Raw genomic sequence first — 19,069 nt, 5'->3', positions numbered from 1 at the left:
CTGTCTCAAACAAACAAAAACCAGGAGAGTTTAGAGTACTTACCATGCGTCTCACCTCACTTTATCCTCATGAGACCCCATAAAAGGCACTTTCTTATCCCCATCCTATAGGTGAGGAAACTAAGTCTCAGAGAAGTCAAGTATTACATTCGGTCAATTCTAAGACCCCCAATTTTCACATTTTAACATTGAAGTTGAGATGACAGTCACAAGTGATGGCATCTTAGACTCAGTGAAGCCTGTCCTCCACAAGGTCCCGCAAGACAGTGAAAAGCAGAGAAGACAGGGGGTTTGAATCCAGCCTGCGTGCCTCACTTCAAAGCCTGTGCTCCTGACTGTGTTGCTTTGTGCAATGGGGTCCTGGCTTTGCTGTTTATACAAACATATAGGCACAGGGGCGGGGGAACCCACAGGAGGAAGATCCAGCACAGTCTTGGGAATGATTACTTCTGGCCAATAGGATTATGGGGCATTATTTTCTCCTTTACATTTCTTGGTCCCCGGCTGGCTGCCATGAGCAGGCATGGTACAGCATCAGGCAAATGCTGAGTCTCGTTGCTGGGTGGGCAGGGCCTGGTCATTGAGCCCAGCCTGTGGTCTGTGTGGAGGCTCAGACCATCTTGATTCCTGGGCCAGGCAGTGGCCTGGTGGAGGTCTGACCCCTGCCCCCTCTCCTCCTGGCAGGTACCTCTACAACCGCATGGGCTACTGGAGCGACTGGCCCGTGCCCATCCTTGTGACCACAGCTGCTGCCTTTGCGTACATTGCTGGCCTCCTGGTACGTGGGGCTGTTTCGGAGGGCAGGTGGCCCTGCTCCCAGGGGAAGGGAGACTGGGCCTGTGCTAGGCTGATGGAGGGTGCCACCCTAGTATAAAGGGGAAAGTTGTATTGTAGGAATGTTGTATTTATAGGAATCTATCCTAAGGAAGTAATCAAAAATACAGAAAGATATGTATAAAATTTTTATTTTTATGTTAATTTGTAATAGCAACTAATCAGAAGCTATTTCATGCCACTAGTAGGAAGTTGGCTACATATGGCACATGAATTCAGATTTTGCCCAGGGCCTCTAGGGCTGCTGCACCTCTGAGGCCTGGGTCCCCCAGGGGAGGAAGTCCTCTTGCTTTTGCCCATCTCTCTAGGCTGCCCCTTCCTGGAATGTTTGCCCTGGACCCAGTGAGAGCTGTTCTGGCTGAGAGGGCCCACTGCAGGCTTCCTCTTACAGGAGCCTCTGCTTTGGATTCTTGCTCCCAATATTCCACTCACTGAGATGCAGGTGGATCCTCCATGCTGGACTGGGGGCTCCTTGGGGACATGCTCAAGTCTGTTTCAGAATCCCAGGGACTGGAACTCCCAAAATGTTTGATGAATGAAGTTGCATAGTCCAAGTACAGCAGCTCCCAGTGACCTCTTAATGGGGAATCCCACAAAGGAAGAACCTAGAGGCCTGGAATCATCTGGGAGGAGGCCAGGCTCAGGCTGGCTAGTCTGGGCTGGGCTGGGGAGGGCAGGGCATTCCCATCGCCTGGAGGGAGGTTTGCTACCTCTGCCCAGGCTCAGACCCAGAGCAGCAGTGGGGAGCAGGGTGTTTGAGAAAGTGGCAAAGTCTTCCTGCCCACACGGGTCTGACAATCACCCTGTGGGCCCCTTCTCAGGTCCTGGCACTATGTCACATTGCCGTGGGGCAGCAGATGAACCTGCACTGGCTGCACAAGGTAAGGGCCGCCTCAGCTGGGGCGGGGAGAGGGCAGGGGAAGCTGGAGGTGGCAGCAGCAGAGGAAGGGCCTGGCCACCGTATCCCTCCCCGGATCACTGTTAGAATTGTTCTCATAGCTAATACTGAGCACTCACTATGCGCCAAGCACGTTTCTCACAACCTCGCCCGTCTTCACTCACTTAACGCTCACGGCAACCTTGTGATGTAGGTACTGCTATCATTCCATTTTGTGGTTGGGGAAACTGAAGTACAAAGAGATTAATTAACTTGCCTAAGGTTCCCAGTTTAAACATGGAAGATCCAGGTTCCTGGTCCCGTAGTCATGCGATTAACCAGCAGAGCTCCACAGCTCATACCGTAGCACCCACCCTCGGGGGCCCTGCCTCGGGTCTCACCTGCCTCTTCCTTCTTTGGTGAGCTCTTTTGAAAACTGTGATCTGGTGATGGCATTCCCCAACTTAAAGCCTTTTCACCACTCCCAGGATGACCCAAACTTCTCTACCTGGCATGATCTGGCCCCTGCTCATCTCCCAACCCGTCATGGGACAGTCACCCTCAGCTTCTGCTACATGAGACATCCCATGCTCTCCCAGCATGTCTGCCTCCCTCCCCTGTTTAGCACTTTGCTCTTGTCCTCCCTTTCTCTCTCAGACCCCTTCCTCAGTACCTCTCCTACATACACAGGCTTCTCTCCCGGGACTTCCTCAGCCCCTGCAGCCCCCACTGCTACATGTCTGAAGAGCTGTGTTTTTGTGTTTTTAGTATTCGTCTGGCTCCTGACCCCGACCCATCCAGTCGAGGTGCTCCTTGCAGGCCAGAGTTAACCTCCATCTCCCTGTTCCCAGTAACCCCCTCAGGGCTGGGCCCAAAGCAGACAGGCTTCACACAATTCTGGAGCCTTAACTCTCTGCCTTACGTCCGTTGCAGGCATAGTGCTGAAGTGTGTTTCTGATGCCTGGCCTTCTTGAGGCCCTGGTGGGCACAGAGTGGTACCCAGCTTAACAAGACAGAGCCCCTCCCTCTCAGGAACATTTGGATCATCTCCCTTTCCCCAGAGCCTGGCTTCCTGTGGGCCTGCCATTTAGGAAAGGGCAGAAATGTTCAGAAACTGCCATGAGCCCATGAGATGGGGCCAGAGTGACTCCAAGGGTAGGGGCTCACTTCTAGCTGGAAGACGGATGTGGAACAGGAAAGGAAGAGGGGATGGCATGAGCCTGGGTTGGGCTGTGTGGAGTGGGAGGTGCCTGTGAGCATCCAGGAAGGCACTGAGGTTGGTTTGTTACACAGGCCTGGAGCTTGGGAGTCAGACCCCAGAGACTGAAGTCTTAGAGTGGTAGGAGCCATGAGCAGCCCCTGGTCCCTCCACCTTCCTCCTGCCCCTCACTCTACTCACAGGCCTCCTCTGGGCTTCCACTGTCCCCTCTGTGAGGGACTTTCTTCTCCTGGCCACAAAGCTGGCATTTGAAAGAACTGCACCAGCTGGCACCCTAGGTGCAGCTGGCACATGCTGTGGTCACCTTCTGGGGCCATGCCTGGCTCTCAGCAGGTAAGGTCACACCTGCTTGATTCTAGTGGAGAGACCTATAGAGCCGCTGAGCCAGCTGGAGCTGGCAGATCAATGTAGGGAAGCAGATCCCATTGTCCATGCTGGTGCCAGCTGCCAAGGTGCCTTCCTCTGCCCTCTGCCCCTCTGTGTGATCGCAGCATGAGCAGGGTCCTTCCAGGTGGAGCTGACCCAGAGCTAGGCCCGCCCCACCAGGAGGGAGTTCCCCAGAGCTCAGAGTGTTCCAGCAGGGCCTGGAAATTCTGTTTCCAAGATGCTGTGATTTGATTCTAAAATTCTAAGGACAGTTTATTCTTTTTTGCTTGTTTTGTTTTAATTAATTTTTGACCATGTAATACATCGACATGATTCAAAATACAAAAAGCACAAAAAAGTATGCAAAGAAAGTCTCCTCACTATCTTTCCAGACAGATTGTAAGCACATGCACATGTACATATGCATTTCTTTTTTCTTTGAACACAAACAGTCGCCTACTCCACCCTCTGTTCTGCACCTTAACAGAATTCTTGAAGCTTGTTCTTCCCTGCATTAAAGCATCCCTGTTGGTGTCCATCCCTTTCTCCTGCTCCCTGGTCTGGATATTCCCTGATTCCCTAGGCATCTAGCCAGTTCCCTGTTGATAGACCAGATCAACATCCTAGCTGCTTTCTGTCTTTTGCCAGGACGATGTGGCGGTGACCTGGGAGAGGAATTTCTGGGTGAAGAATGTGTACTTTCATCATTTTGATCTTGCCAAATGGCCTCCTTGCCAAGTGCCACCGATTCATGCTCTCTTAGCAATGGATGGTTGTTCTATAAAAACACCCTTGCCCATAAAGCATCAGCTGACTTATTGGCTTTTGTCAGCCTGATGGGTGAAAAATGGTATCTTGCTGTAGTTTTCATTTGCATTTCCCTTCGGGTGAGTTAGATTCAGCATTTTTCACATGTTTGGTTTGAGTAACTTGTGTTTTCTTTTCTATAAAACTGTCTCTTCATATCTTTTGCCATTTTTGCCATTGCTTTTTGCTTATTCATTTGCAGGAACTCTTTATAGATGTGGGAAATTAGCCATTTGGCTAACAAACTGCAAATAATTCTTCCTAGTTTGTCATTCATCCTTTGACTTTGTTCATTGTGTTTTTACCATGGGGATATATATTTTTTTTATTGTTACACACTTGAATCTGTCATCTCTTGATAACTCCTTGGTTTTGTGTCAGACTCAGAAAGGTCTTTCCCACTCCAAGATTATAAAAATTTCTCTATGGTGTCACTTGGTAATTATATATTTCCACGTTTTTAACATTTAATTTTTTCTCTTTTTGGAAGCTATTTTGGGGTATAGTGTGATCTTACTCTGTTCTTTTTAGATGGCTTCCCAATGTTCCCAACTCTCTCTACTGAGAATTTGTCCTTTACTCATTTGAGATGCTATTTTTATCATATACTAAATTTTCTTTATGTATTCAGATCTGTTTCTGAACTTTTTGCTTATTTTCATTTATCTATCTGGTCTTATATCAGTGTCACAGCACTCTAAAGACCACAGTTTTATAGTATGTTTTAATCATGAACTTTATTTTGAGAGTCTCTGGTTCCCCTGGGTCCTGAGGAGGGGAGGACAGAGATGCTCAGGACAGGGTAAGAGGGAGCCATTCACAGCAGGCTAGGTGCTGAGTAGATCTGGTGCCCATATGGGGACCAGATCTCCTGCCTCCTCCTCCCTAGTCTGCCAAAATCTCCTGTTTCCCAGAAATCTCTCCCAGGTGAGTGTTCAAGAGAAATTGATGTACCCAGGAGGTGAGGGAGCAGGCTGAAGGGTTCTCGGGAGCTTTACAGTAAACAGGAGGCCCTTTCACTGAGATGCCCTGCTTCCTGTCCCACCTACCACCCTCTGTGAGGTGCTTTGGTTACAGCTCACACCTCCCCAGCCTGCCCTGAGCACACTGCACCGCTCTTGTGTCCTCGCCTGACTCCCCTGTCTCAGTGGCAACAGCCCCCAACCCAGGACCTGCACAGAGGAGGTGTCTGTCAGGGACCCAACCTGAACCCCAGAGAGGAGCACTGGGTACCACACGGCCCCAAGGCAAGTTACTAGCTGGGCTGGGGCTGGGGCTTCTGCCTCCTACCAAGCCTCCATCAGCCTCTACCTGCCATCTGCTGTGTCTACTTCATCATCTCTCCTGGTGAATTCAGACTTCTCTCCATGCACTGGCCCAAGCTTTATGGTTTTTGCTGGTGTCCAGCCTCTGTCCCTCCAGCAGCAGCATAAGGCAGGCACATTCGCTGAGCGCCTCCTGCGTGTGCCAGGCACTGTGTTCACCATAACAGCAGTAACCATCATTTATCGGGTGCTGACCACATGTGTCGGGCACCTTTCACTCAGAAAATCACAATCATTTCACTCCTTACGACAACCCTTTTCCCATGATATGCTTACTTTTTTAAATGATACCACTGATACTTAGTAAGCATTTTCTTCTGACCAGCCATTGTACTAATCATTTCACTTGCATTTCCTCATTGATCTTCCCCAACCGCCTTCCAGGTAGGTACTCACTATCCCTATTTCACAGCTCTGGAAAGGTTCCTGGAGAGGATGTGGAAAGATCCCCAATAGGTAGCAGAGCCAGGATTTGACTGAAGACCGTGACTCAAGTGAGGCTCTTAACCCTGGGCCAACTGTCTGCCATTTGGACTGCAAATCCCAGAGGTCAGATACCCCTAAGAGGCCAGCCGTTGCACCTCTGCAAGGCAGGATTCCACCTTCTCTCGGGTCCCAGCACCCTGGCCAGACTCATCGAGTGAATGAAAGACTCTATTGTATCCCCTGTTCCCACCATTGCCATCACAAGCCATAGTCCCACGAGGACAGAGAACTCAAGGCCACTTTCTCAGAGGAGGACGGTGGTCTGTCTCTAGGCCTCTAGGGTGGGATTCATCCTTCTCAGTCAGATTTCAGGAGCGACGGTGGTTGCATTGTTGGGTGTCAGTGCTATTGCTGTGACTTAATGATGCAAGGTAGGGGGAGTCCCACAGACACTGAACATGCAGTGATGTTGCCGAGCGTGATGATTACCGCCAAAGCACCTGTGGAACCCAGAGATAATAACATTTTTAATTGTATTAGGGTTTGGGGAATCAGTTTTATTGCAAGTCATTTCCATTAACAGTTAGGTATTGTGATGAGACGCTCCCAGAAACCGCCCTTAACTCGCTGTGTGTAGGGCCTCCTCCCACGATGGCCACAAGGGGGCAGCTGCGCGCCGGGGTCAGCCGGGAGGAGGGGCCTGAGTGCCGAGGGCGGGGTTCTCAGGAGTTCGGAGGCGCGGCTGGGCCTCCCTGAGACTGCACAGCCCAGCGTGCTGTCAGAGAAAGCGCACACCCCCTCACCCCCTGAGATGGGCAGAAGGTGTTCGCTTCTGGTTCTGCCCCTTCGAAGCTCCGCAGCCAGCTGTTCCGCTCCCCGAACTTCGCTTCCCGTGTGTGAGATGAGGATACCCATACCTCCGCTGAACCAACCTGGGGACCACGCGAAGCACCCCCACAGGCCCAGGCACGCTTGTGCCTCTTCCCGCCCTGAGCCCTGAGCCCTGAGCCCTGAGCCCTGAGCCCGCATGTCGCAGCCCCTCCAGCTGCTCACCTGTCTCGGCCTCACTCGCGTCTCTTGGGGGAACAGCCATCAGTTTCCAGGCTGATGGGCTGGAATGAAAAGCCCCCAAAGGGAAACTTCATCCCAGGCGAGACTCAGCCTTCCCCGCCAGCGAGTGAAGGTCCCTGGGCAGGGAGCGGAGATGCTGGCCACCGCCCCACGCTCATCGTCTAGAAATGCCACTGTCCCTGCTCAGCGTCAGAGGGTTCTTGGCCGCTACTGCCTCTGGGAAAAGTTGCCTCGGGAGAAAGGGAGTGAGGGCCCTGCCAGCAGTGAGAATGGCTCCAGGGAGGCAGGGCAGCCGGCAGTGCTGTGGGAGGACAGGCCTTTGGAGGGAGGTGGGAGACGAGTCTAGAGAAACCAGGGAGACGGAGGTGGCGGCTTTGACCCTTGCAGAGACTGGGAGCTGCGGGAGACTTTGGAGGAGAGCCACAACCTGGGCTTTAGAGAGACAGGCCTCGGGATGGGGAGGGTGGTGGGTGGAGTGAGATCCACGGCCAGGGGCGAGGGGCTGGGGGCCAAGGAGCCGAAAACCTCTGCTGAGCTTCGCGTGGTTGAAGATTTCAGGTCTCCCCTGTCCCTAGAGATCTCTGTCCCTTGGAGGTGCCACCTCATCCTCCATGAGAGCTGTGCTTTGCTTTCTTCTGGAGGCTGCAAGGAGGGTGGCCCCCATCACGGTGGACCTGGATGCTGGGAGTCTGGGAGAGGGCAGACCGTGGAGATGGGGCAAGTGGAGCTGTGTTTCACCACCCACCCCTGCCTGAAGTGCCACTGTGAGCCCAGCCCAGAGTGCCAGGCTGGGCTACACTCCAGGCTCCTGCAGTGGACCCAGGTCCTCAGCCTCCTTCCCCTAAGGCCTGGGCATGGCCTTGGCAAGTGGGTTTCCTCCTCTGCTGTGCCAAGCTGAGAGTACAGGGAGGCTGGGCAGGGTGTGACTAATCTGCCTTGGGTGGGACTAATCTGCCAGGCCCAGGGAGGTATCCCTACTGAATGTTCTCCCTCCTCACAGCTCCCTCCTCCTCCTGTCCCCATCCTCCCTTTCATTTCTCACTGTCCCTTCCTCATTGGGTCTGCCGGCCTCCTCCTGCCTCAGTCTCTCCCTGCCATGTCTGTCTGCCGGTCTCTGGTTTCCTGGCAGCCCATGCCTGTCTCTTTCCTCCCTCCCCTCTGCCCTGCTCCATTGGCCTCTCCTGCTCTCCCTGTCTCTCCCTTTGGTGCCTCTCTCAGACACACTGGGAACCCTCCCACCCACTCTGAGTCTGTCTGGTGTCTCTTCCCCCTCCAGATCGGGCTGGTAGTCATCCTGGCGTCCACAGTGGTGGCCATGTCGGCCGTGGCCCAGCTGTGGGAGGACGAGTGGGAGGTGCTGCTGATCTCCCTGCAGGTGAGTGGGGAGGGGGCCTGGGTGGCTGCTCCCCCAGGACCCTCACAACAACAGCCTTTCTGTCATTTCCCTTCCTCTAGACCAAGGCCCAAAGAGGGGCAGGGAGGGGCCCAGAGTCACAGAGCAGGTCAGAACTAGGGAGGATGCCAGGGTCCTGAGGCTCCCAGTGTCCTCAGTTGGCAGATGGAGACAGGGTTGCCTGCCCATGGGTAGAAGTAGGAGGCTGGTGACACAGGGTCTGGGCAGAGCTGGGCGTCATTGGTCTCCCTTCCCTCTCCCTGCACGCAGGGCACAGCGCCATTCCTGCATGTGGGGGCCCTGGCAGCAGTCACCGTGCTCTCCTGGATTGTGGCAGGACAGTTTGCCCGCGCAGAGCGGACCTGTGAGTAGAACTGTGAAGGGCCTGCCCCTCCAATCCCTGCAGGTGCCAAGACCAGCTGGCGCTGCCATGACCTGGGCTTTCCCTGGGTGGCCTGGGGATCGGGTGGGGTCCCTGCACTCAGTGAGGGGGATCCTGCCTCAGAGTGGCCCACAGAGTCCATGGAGCGTCGCAGCTTCGGTCGGCCTCACACTGTATTCCTCCTCCATGTCTCTCTCTGCCTGCATGCATGTGTATCTGTGTGAGTTAGAGGCGGGGTTCACCTTCCCAGCAAGAATAAAGGCTGCCTCCAAGAGCACCTGGATCCTGACAGGCCGGGGGTAGAGGGGTCCAGCATTGCACCCCAACCTGCCCGGGGCTCACCAGGCAGCACTAACGGCCCCTTACCTGCAGCCTCCCAGGTGACCATTCTCTGTACCTTCTTCACCGTGGTGTTTGCCCTCTACCTGGCCCCTCTCACCATCTCTTCTCCCTGCATCATGGAGAAGAAGGACCTTGGCCCCAAGCCCGCCCTCATTGGCCACCGTGGGGCCCCCATGGTGAGTGCCATCTCAGGGTCCTAACAGCCCCATGGGGTGGGGTGCGATGGGGGAGACCTTCTTGGGAAATTGATATATGTAACAGTAGCAACCATCTGTAGCTTTTTGAGGGGAGGTGCATGGGAAGGATTGGTAAAAAGGCCGGGAGTGCTGGGATGGAAGCACATCTTGAAGCATCCTGAAGGCGTCTTCCTAAAAAGATTTCACTTTTGTCTTAAGTGCCCTGCAAAGATGCAGGAGGGTTTTAGGCCCAGGCTAGACCCAGGTGCAGGTTAGGAAGGCCCAGGAGACGGATGCTGAGTGTGGGGCCTGGGGGCTGCCACCAGGCATCAGGAGAACCCTCCAGGAGAGCTGGGAGGCAGCTCAGAGCCCACTGTGACAGTGAGTATGGCTGAACCGGCTTGAGTTGGAGAGAGAGGAAGGGGTCAAAGTCAGTGCCGCATTCTGCCACTGGGGCACCCCATGGCCCTGCAGGAGAGCTTCGGTGAGAGGGCAGGCTCCAGAGCCGTGCTGCCTGAGTTAGCATCCCGGCACAGCCCCTCACCAGCTGTGGGAGGCCCAACAGTTTCCATCTCTGTGCCTGGTTCCCTCGTCTTGTACCATAGGATTAGAGAGAGCACCTGCCGTGGGACTATGAGGAGCAGGAGGTAGCCTGTGTGCAGTGCCCAGATATGCATGTGGCGCACAGAAAGTAAGAGGTAGACACTGCTGTTACCTTGGGCAGGGCCATCTGTCTGGACCAGGGCCTCTTCCTCCATGAAAGCCTTGAACCCTGGGCTTCTCAACAGAGGCAGTACCACTCCCACCCTGCTGAGGAGGTGGGGGTGTGGGCACTTCCTGAGGGCTTGGCTTCCCAGTGTTTCAGGCTGTTGTGGGACCTCAGGGTAGTAAGGGGGCCTCACATAACTGCTTTAGAAGGAGGTGCTGGGTCTGCCAGGCTGCCACTCACTCTGGAAGTCTGGCCCCCTGCGTGTGGTGGGTGTTATTTTCTCAATAAGACTCCAGCCCCTGAGCCAGACTCCCGTGCTGACCCCAGCCCCTCCCAGAGGCAGCCAGTGGGGATCTGGATCTCAGGTCCAGTTTGGCCACATGCTGCCTGTGCATCTTGGAGGGGGTCACCAGTCCACTCTATGCCTCAAAGGTATGGATGCCCCTGCTGCTGGTTATTGTGAGGATCAGTTGGAGCCCAGCCTTCCCAGCAGGGACAGGGGAACTCTTCTGAGGGGCTCAGAATGACGGCCTCTCCTGTCTCCATGACTCAGATTACCATCTCCTGGGCTCCCTCCAGCGGCCAGGGGACACAAGTGGTATGCTGAAGCAGGAAGGTGGGTGTGTGAGGGGGCCCCAGTGAAGATGGTTTTCTTTAGTAGAAAAAGGTCAAATATATGTAGAAGTGGAGAAAAGCGTATAACAACTCACATAATGAAGAAGGATGTAATGAATCCAGTCCCATACTTACCAACATTTGGCCATTCTTGCTTCATCTGTCTGCTACTTTTTTTTCTGGGGTAGTAAAGCAAATCTTAGGCATCGCATCGTCTTACCCATAGGCACTTCAGGATATATCTGTACACATGAGGACTTTAGAAAGATACATAACCACAATGCTGTTATTACACCCAGCCAATATTAAGGATAATGATTCCTTAATATTATCTAAAATAGAATCCATGTTCAATTTCCCTTTATTGTCTCAAAAATATCTTTTTACAGTTTAGTTGTTAAAAATCAGGATCCAAATGCGGTCCACAGCATGCATCTGGTTGGTGTGTCTCTGGAGTGCCTTTTGGTCTGTAACAATACCCCCGCTGGGCTCGGTGGCTCATGCCTATAATCCCAGCACTTTGGGAGGCCAAGGCAGGCAGATCCCCTGAGGTCAGGAGTTCCAGACCAGCCTGACCAACATGGAAAAACCCCATCTCTACTAAAAATAGAACATTAGCTGGTGTGGTGGCACATGCCTGTAATCCCAGCTACTTAGGAGACTGAGACAGGAGAATCACTTGAACCTGGGAAGCAGAGGTTGCACTGAGCTGAGATTGCACCATTGCACTCCAGCCTGGGCAACAAGAGTGAAACTCTGTCTCAAAAATAAGTAAATAAAAAAAAATCCCCCTCCCTTTTTTCCCTTAGGCTGTTTATTTGTCCTGAGAAACTGAGTCATTTGTCCTGTGGGATTTTTCACATTCTGCAACTGGGTGATCATGCCCTGGAGGTAGTTTTTGAGGGGCTGGCAAGGGTCCTCTCTGTGTGTCCCTGTGCATTGCCTTGGGGGTCTCTGACTCTGGGTCCACATGTCTGTGTGTGGTGGGCCCAAGTGTACATCTCTGTCTTTTTTTTTTTTTTTTTTTTTTTTTTTTTTTTTTTTGAGACGGAGTCTCGCTCTGTCGCCCAGGCTGGAGTGCTGTGGCCAGGTCTCAGCTCACTGCAAGCTCCGCCTCCCGGGTTCCCGCCATTCTCCTGCCTCAGCCTCCCGAGTAGCTGGGACTACAGGTGCCCGCCACCTCGCCCGGCTAGTTTTTTGTATTTTTTTAGTAGAGACGGGGTTTCACCGTGTTAGCCAGGATGGTCTCGATCTCCTGACCTCGTGATCTGCCCGTCTCGGCCTCCCAAAGTGCTGGGATTACAGGCTTGAGCCACCGTGCCCGGCCAACATCTCTGTCTTGGAGACTGTGTGCCCCGGACGTGTTGTTCCTATGCAGACGCGGCCTGTCCGTCTGTGCGTAGGTGTACATGTACTTTAATATTCTATTGCACTAACTCTGAAGCTAGGACTCTTTTTTAATAGTACTTTGAGTTGCTGTTTTATAAATCCAGGTCTCTTAACCATAGTGTCCTGCCCACCTGAGTAACTACCCCCCACCCCCATGCACAGCCTCCTGACAACAGAACCCCACTTGGACAGGCCTGAGGCAGGTGCAAGCTCTGAGATGGAGACTAAGAATTCACCCCAGCAACATGTATGCTTCTGGGGCCTTCCTGGAGTCCTGAGTCTGGCCAGGGAGGGCCAGGTTTCCACATCTTTCTCCAGGAGGCCAGCACCTAAGCCAGAGAGACCTTAACTGTGTCTAAAAGCTTCCAAAAGAGATTTTCCCCTTCCCAAACACTTCCTCTGCCCTGAGGGTCTTCGTAACCCCTCCCAAGCTTCTGCTTTCTGCAGCCCCAGCCCATGCAGCAGGGAGCATGGACCCCTGTCAAGTGGTCACTGGTGGAAGGCCCGGCCACAGGATATTTAGAGATGGGTGGGATTCCACTGAGTCTGTGCCTCTGTCTTCATGCCTTTCTAGTCCTGCTCCCCCTGGGAGTGCCTCACACAGCCCACTGGTCTGGGAGACAGGTAACATGTCCTCCAAGAGTGCTGTGTGCCAGGGACAGGGGAAGAAAGAAACTCATTACAGAGACCCTGCTGTGTGCCCGGTCCTGGACTAGGGTCTCTGACATTTGTTATCTCACCTATGAGGTTGATAGTGTTAGCCCATTTTATAGCTAAAGAAACTGATGCCTCGGCTCTGTGTCTGGGAAGTGGAATTGCACCTTTTCAGTCTGTTCCAAAGCCCTCACCACTCCCTGGCTCCCCAGTGCTAGGCTGTGTCACAGAAGAGGGGAGTGGCTGGGGAACATCGTGGCCAGAGGGAGAGAAGGTAGGAATAGGATTGTCTTCAGTGGGAATGACTGAGATCAGCCATGGGAATCCTTCCCACCTCACCCCTTCACTGACAGGGGCGGGGATGGGGGGTGGGGTGTCCTCCCTCCCTTCTTCCCTGGGACCATCCCTCATGGGCCTGGGCTTAGCCCAATCCTTGATTTGGTGCTGACCCCCAGTGGCAGCAAAGGGTATGACAGAGTCCTCAGATGAGATGGAATTAGGGAGGCTTAGAGCCCCAACTGTCCTAATTAGGCATAAGGACCCTCATGAATACACATCTCTAAGGGCACATAGGGAAACTGAGATCCACAGAGAAATATACCCAAAGTCAGAACAATAGCTAAAGGCAGAGTCAAGGCTAGAACCAGAGCCGGGTTGAGGAAGCTGAACTTCAGAGAAGCTGAGTGGGTGCCCAGGGTCACATAGCTACTCTGTGGAGGAACCAGAATTAGAACCAGGCCTTGCCCAGCCTCCTAACATGGAAGACTTCCCATTGGCTGGGGAGAGTACATCAGCTGAATCTTGGCTGTCCCTTCACCACCCCTTCTTCCCCAGCTGGCTCCAGAGCACACGCTCATGTCCTTCCGGAAGGCCCTCGAGCAGAAGTTGTATGGGCTCCAGGCTGACATTACCATCAGGTAGGTGTAGCGGAGGGGATATAGCTCCTCTAACCCCTCCCACACACATCAGCATCCACCTGGGTCTCTGCTGGGGGAACCTCTGGTCTCAGAGCCTCTGAGATGGGAGGAGGGGGGCTTAGATTATCCACAGCAGGGCAGGCACCCCGTTCCTGCAGACTCCAGGATGTAAAATAGAGGAAAGAACAAATGCTCTTGGTGCAAGCAGGAGCCCTGCCACAGAGCCACTTGAAGGGAAAAATAGATCTATATGGCTGTGTATGATAGAGCTCCAACACTCTCATGAGGGAAACAAAGCAAGTTGCAGAGTGATACAGTCACTGTAACCCCAGTTACATTTTAAAAGACCACAGAAAAGTGACATATACACTTTCTCCCTGTACATATATAAGTAGATACTAGTATAAATGGCAGGAAGAATCCATACTAATCTCATAACAGGTTATCTGAGAAGAGAAGACGGGCAGGACTGTCATATATAGTTGTACAGGTTGTGTTCTGAACAAGGGCATCACATATATGAGGACATTGTTCCCAGTATAGACATAGAATTGTGTATTTATCACAACTTTCTAGCAGATGGTGGTAAAATGCCTTGAGGAACAGAGGGCACGGGTGCCTTTTACTTTTTCACACTAAGGCACCATATGAGCTATTGGCAACCCTGGTAGAGTAGACAAGGATTGGGGTCGGATGGAATTTGCCAAAGAGGTCTACATTTGCACTGTTCCCATCATAGCATCACAGGGATTTGGTTCCAAACCAGGTTCCACCACTTACAGGCTGTGGACCTTGAGCTAGACACTTCCCTCTCTTAGCCTCAGTTTCTCCATTATTAAATGAGGCAGCACCTACCTTCCAAGGCTGCTAAGAGAGTAGGTCCAGCTTTTTTCCCAGCCCTCCCTCCTTGGCAGTCCCCACCCCCATCTGACCCTCACAGAGAGCCAGAAGGCGTTGGCCCTTCAGGGTCACCCACCAGCCCACTGTCTTCCCTGTGCAGATGGGGAGACTGAGGCCCAGAGAGCGGCAGCCCAGCCGGGATCCTGTGCTGGATGGGGAGGACTGTGTGGGGTGACGATCATTGGTGGGCAGGTGAGGGATCTGGGGGGTCAGTGACTCGACGGCCCCACCCTCCCTGCAGCCTGGACGGTGTGCCCTTCCTCATGCACGACGCCACCCTGCGGCGCACCACCAACGTGGAGGAGGAGTTCCCAGAGCTGGCCCGCAGGCCTGCCTCCATGCTCAACTGGACCACCCTGCAGAGACTCAATGCTGGCCAGTGGTTCCTGAAGGTCTGGCTGCACCTGACCCCAATCTTAGGCATGGAAAACACCAGCAGGGACTGCAAGGAGTGAGATGCAAGGGTGGCCATCAGCTCCGAGACCCCCACTCACAGGGCTTTCCCGACCTCCACCCAAGCTGCTTAGTGGCCTCCTGGGCTCCTGCCACTGCTGCCAGATCTCGTGGTTGTCACTGCTTGTTCTGGGTCCGTTTCCCTTACTATAAAAGGTTGACAGGGACGAGAGCAATAAATAGAATTGTTAACTCTGTAAAACTCTAGAGAGGGGTTGGCTTTCTGGTCTGAAATGCTCTAGAAGGAGAAATGCCGTGGGTCTGGGCACGATTCCAAGTAAGCTGTCCTCCGTCCTCTTGCTAAGCAGGGTGTGGGAAAGAAAGGTGAGGGCTGGGGCCTCCTACAGCCTCCACATGGCCACAGCCATCAATCTGCCGACCCCAGCAGCCTCTGGCAGCCCAGGGGTCTCCACGCTCAGTTGCCAGAAGGGTATGTGGGGGCCCCCAAAGGGCTGATGATGCAGCCATGTGTGTGTCCCTATCCCTGCCAGACTGACCCCTTCTGGACAGCCAGCTCCCTGTCACCCTCCGATCACAGAGAGGCCCAGAACCAGTCCATCTGCAGCCTGGCAGAGCTCCTGGAGCTGGCCAAGGGCAATGCCACACTGCTGCTCAACCTGCGTGACCCGCCCCGGGAGCACCCGTACCGCAACAGTTTCCTCAACGTGACTCTGGAGGCCGTGCTGCACTCTGGCTTCCCCCAGCACCAGGTGAGGCCCTGCAGCGCAGCTCTGCTCCCGGGAGCTCTGGCCTGGCTAGAGCCCTGCTGCTGCATAGCCTCTCCCTGTTGCACTCCGGACTTCAGCTTTCTCGTTTGTAAAATGGGGATCACACACCCCTTACTTCCCTGGCAGGGTCATCATGGGACAAGAGGAAAACAAGAAAACACCTTAAAATGTATAAAGGTCCAGGCTGTCAAGTTATTTCAGTGAAGTGTTGCCCTGTTGTGTGGTGTAATAATTTGGGACCAGAGAAATCTGACATCAGTTTAGGACAGCACACTAAGTGCTAGTGGCCATGTGCAGAGTAGTGGCTGTTTGGGTTTTCCCTCCCGTACTAGCAGCGGGTCAGAAGGGAAGCTTCCTGAGTTGCTCCCAGTGCGCTTTGCAGCCTTGGCTGGGACTGAGTCCTGCCCTGCTAATGACTGCATCTAAGCTTTCACTGCCTGCCAGGTCCCGTCTCTCAACCCCACGGGTGCTCTAGGAGGGGTAGCTACTCTTACCCATTGTGCAGAAGAGAAGTCCGAGGCTGCTTCTCTCCTGCCTGCAGGTCATGTGGCTGCCTAGCAGGCAGAGGCCCCTGGTGCGGAAGGTGGCTCCCGGCTTCCAGCAGACATCGGGCTCCAAGGAGGCGGTCACCAGCCTGCGGAGAGGCCACATCCAACGGCTGAACTTGCGCTACACTCAGGTGTCCCGCCAGGAGCTCAGGTGCCTGCCCTGACCCAGGCTCCTCCAGGAGAGGGTGGGACTGAGTCTCTCTCAGTCCTGCCACCACCGCCCCACAAAACACACACACAGTTGGGCAGAGGGATGGGCACACAGAGGAATCGGGCACACATGGTTCAAAGACGACAGGGTATGTCAGGCAGACCCGGGCTTGTCCCCAAGCTTGGCCCTCTGGAGCCGACGTTCCGTCCCCCGGGCATGGCTGTGAAGTGGTGAAGAGGACATGCTTTACCAGCCCTCACACTGGGCCCGGAGCTGCCAGAGTCCACATGCTGACCCGCCTCTCCCCTGCCTCACAGGGACTATGCGTCCTGGAACCTGAGTGTGAACCTCTACACAGTCAATGCACCGTGGCTCTTCTCCCTGCTGTGGTGTGCGGGGGTCCCATCCGTCACCTCTGACAACTCCCACACCCTGTCCCAGGTGCCTTCCCCCCTCTGGATCATGGTGAGTTGGGGGGCAGAGGGCACCTGGGGGGCAGTGCTGGAGCTGCCTATGGCCTGCCCTGACCACTCAGCAAGCTCTGTGCTTGGGGCTGTCCCTGGGAGGTCTCTGGCATGGTGGGAAGTCTGTGGTGGGGGTGCAGGCTTGAGGCATGAGGATTTCATGGCATCTGGGATCTGCACTAAGGTATTGGGAGGACCCTGGGCCTGATCCACAGGGAGAAAAGCATCACTAAGGGCTCTAGAGAAGTAAAGAGCTGCTTGGGTTTCTTTGGTTTGGAGGATAACAACAGGACCGGAATAGGAAGCATTGACTGGGCACGGGGCTCACGCCTATAATCCCAGCATTTTGGGAAGCAGAGGCAGGATGATGACTGGAGCCCGGGAGTACAAGACTAGCCTGGGCAACATAGTGAGACCCTGTCTCTACAAAATAATAATAATAATTTGCTGGCCATGGTGGCACACACCTGTAGTCCTAGCTACTTGGTAGGCTGCAGTGGGAGGATTGCTTGAGCCCAGGAGGTCGAGGCTGCAGTGAGCTATGATCACTCCAGCCTGGGTGACAAAGTGAGACCCTGTCTCAAAAAATAAAAATAAAAAAGAATAGGAAACATTAAAATTTGCTCAGAGAACAGCAAGTAAAACATTATTTTAGCTGGTTGACTGCACACCTGCAGATAGGTGGTGGCTCCACTGCCACCTCCCTGAGCATGCAGAAGGCAGATGGAGGGTATCCTTATGGCTGAGAGAATGCAGTGCCAATGAATCAGACCTAAGATGTGGATGGTTCTGTGGGAGAGGAGGGTGAAGGGAAGGCAGCCTGGGGAAAGGGGCAAGACCGATGGGATGAGAGTCAGGAGGGAGGGAGGAGCAGGGTCACTGTCTTTTAGTATCTGGCTCCTGCTTTGAGGCCGCTGGACACACAGACCCTGCAGGCCTAGCACATGCCCCCTCTGTCCTTAGCACCATACAATCCCCTCCTACCCTGAGAGTGCACACATGTACACATACACGTCCCGGCCCCCAGGCCCATAGAGCCCGGAGCCCACACCTGCAAAATGTAATCTTCAGCCCCCAGACCCCCTCAGAGTCCTCCCTTGCCCTTCGCCAGTGGCCATGTGGGGTCCTCTGGTCCACGGACCCTCAGTCTGGAACCTCAGTCTGGACTGGCCGTGACTGGAAGTTGGCCTCGGGCCGTCTGTCCACAGCCCCCGGACGAGTACTGTCTCATGTGGGTCACTGCCGACCTGGTCTCCTTCACCCTCATCGTGGGCATCTTCGTGCTCCAGAAGTGAGTAGGATCTGACCACTTCCGTGGCCATCCCTACCCTACAGCAGGCCCAGCCCCTACCCCAGCCAGGGGAACCTGCTCCTGAGCCCTGGGCCCTCAGCCAGGAGCGGGCCTGACCAGGGGAGAAGGAAGGACCCTGGTGGCCCCATCCTGCCTCAGACAGAGGCTGGGTGGCTTCTGGAATGAACTTGCAGCTGGGAGCGCAGAGCCAAGCTCCGCCTTGAGTGGCTGTGTGGGCTTAGGTGAATTTCAGTTCCTCTCCAGGCTGGCCTGCTCATCCGTTAGCCAGGGCATGGGTTCCCACCAGCCCTCAGCAAGATAGCTGGGGTGTGCTCGAAGTGGGGAGGTGTGGTTGGTCCCAGGGAGGGTCTAGGGCCAGCCGGGGGCCCCCACCCAGCCAGGAACCAAGGGGCTGGGATTTTGTTCTTTACTGACGTTCTCTCTCTGTCCCATCCTGCTCTGATCGGCGCATGTCCCTCCTCTCTCCCCCTCCCCCTCTCTCTGCTGCACTCTGGCATCTCACAGCTATCACTTGATCAGGTAATTCTGGTGTGGTCTTCCTCCTCCTCCTCCTGTTCCTCTTTCTCCCTCTTGCCATCCCCTTCTCCAGTTCTGTCTAAAAACCCGCCGTGCACCAAACCCTGTGCCTGGGTCACCTCGCAGACACCGCCCTTGCCTGAAGCCTCCCTTACCCCTGCAATCCTCTTTTCTGCTCCTGCCGTCCCACTGCCGTGTGTGTCCCTCTGCTCCCTGTTCCTACGGCCGTTTCTGCAGGTGGGGACCAGTGTTTCCTTGACAGCTTCCTGACCTGGCCTCTCTGTGCACCAAAGTGTCTCCCTCTGGAGGAGGGGACCCTACCTGGGCACCGGCATCCCCTTGCCTCTGGCCCACTCACTGGGGTCTTCACCACTTGTCCAGGGCAGACCCTACCAAGTTTCTGCCTCTCTCTTCCCATCTTCTCCCTCCCTGGCTCTGCCTCTCCCGCTGTTCACTCTTCCTGTTTACCTTTCTCTGCCTCTCCCATCTCTTTCT

General features: G+C 54.4%; 1 protein-coding gene and 1 long non-coding RNA gene across 44 annotated transcripts in view; one reads left to right on the top strand and one right to left on the bottom strand.

Annotated features, from left to right (window-relative positions):
* Nucleotides 1–19,069, top strand: part of GDPD5 (glycerophosphodiester phosphodiesterase domain containing 5) — a 91,830-nt gene that overhangs the window by 68,582 nt on the left and 4,179 nt on the right. For 15 of the 43 annotated variants that reach the window (XR_013404138.1, XR_013404139.1, XR_013404146.1 and 12 more), the window contains 11 exons: nt 685–778; nt 1,656–1,715; nt 8,202–8,300; nt 8,589–8,682; nt 9,073–9,218; nt 13,420–13,502; nt 14,644–14,794; nt 15,347–15,565; nt 16,125–16,282; nt 16,600–16,747; nt 17,955–18,037. Coding sequence is in view for 23 of the 43 variants with exons in the window: in XM_028833828.2 (XP_028689661.2) it covers nt 685–778; nt 1,656–1,715; nt 8,202–8,300; nt 8,589–8,682; nt 9,073–9,218; nt 13,420–13,502; nt 14,644–14,794; nt 15,347–15,565; nt 16,125–16,282; nt 16,600–16,747; nt 17,955–18,037 (1,335 nt within the window). In the remaining 20 variants the exon portion in view is untranslated. Of the gene's footprint in view, nt 1–684; nt 779–1,655; nt 2,075–5,834; nt 6,821–6,957; nt 8,322–8,476; nt 8,725–9,013; nt 9,219–9,544; nt 9,703–13,419; nt 13,503–14,643; nt 14,795–15,346; nt 15,566–16,124; nt 16,283–16,599; nt 16,781–17,906; nt 18,061–18,562; nt 18,578–19,069 lie in introns of those variants that run through there. The other 28 variants (XR_013404150.1, XR_013404149.1, XR_013404152.1 and 25 more) reach the window with 13 other exon arrangements.
* LOC144334378 (uncharacterized) lies at nt 4,822–7,099 on the bottom strand. Its single transcript, XR_013404165.1, has 2 exons — nt 6,908–7,099; nt 4,822–6,354 (listed from the first exon to the last, which is right to left on the bottom strand). It is a non-coding gene; the product is annotated as an uncharacterized LOC144334378 (long non-coding RNA).

Source organism: Macaca mulatta, chromosome 14 (genome assembly GCF_049350105.2).
Source record: "Macaca mulatta isolate MMU2019108-1 chromosome 14, T2T-MMU8v2.0, whole genome shotgun sequence".
NCBI lineage: Eukaryota > Metazoa > Chordata > Mammalia > Primates > Cercopithecidae > Macaca > Macaca mulatta.
The sequence above is the reverse complement of the archived record's forward strand: the minus strand, read 5'-3'. Positions and strand labels throughout refer to the sequence as shown.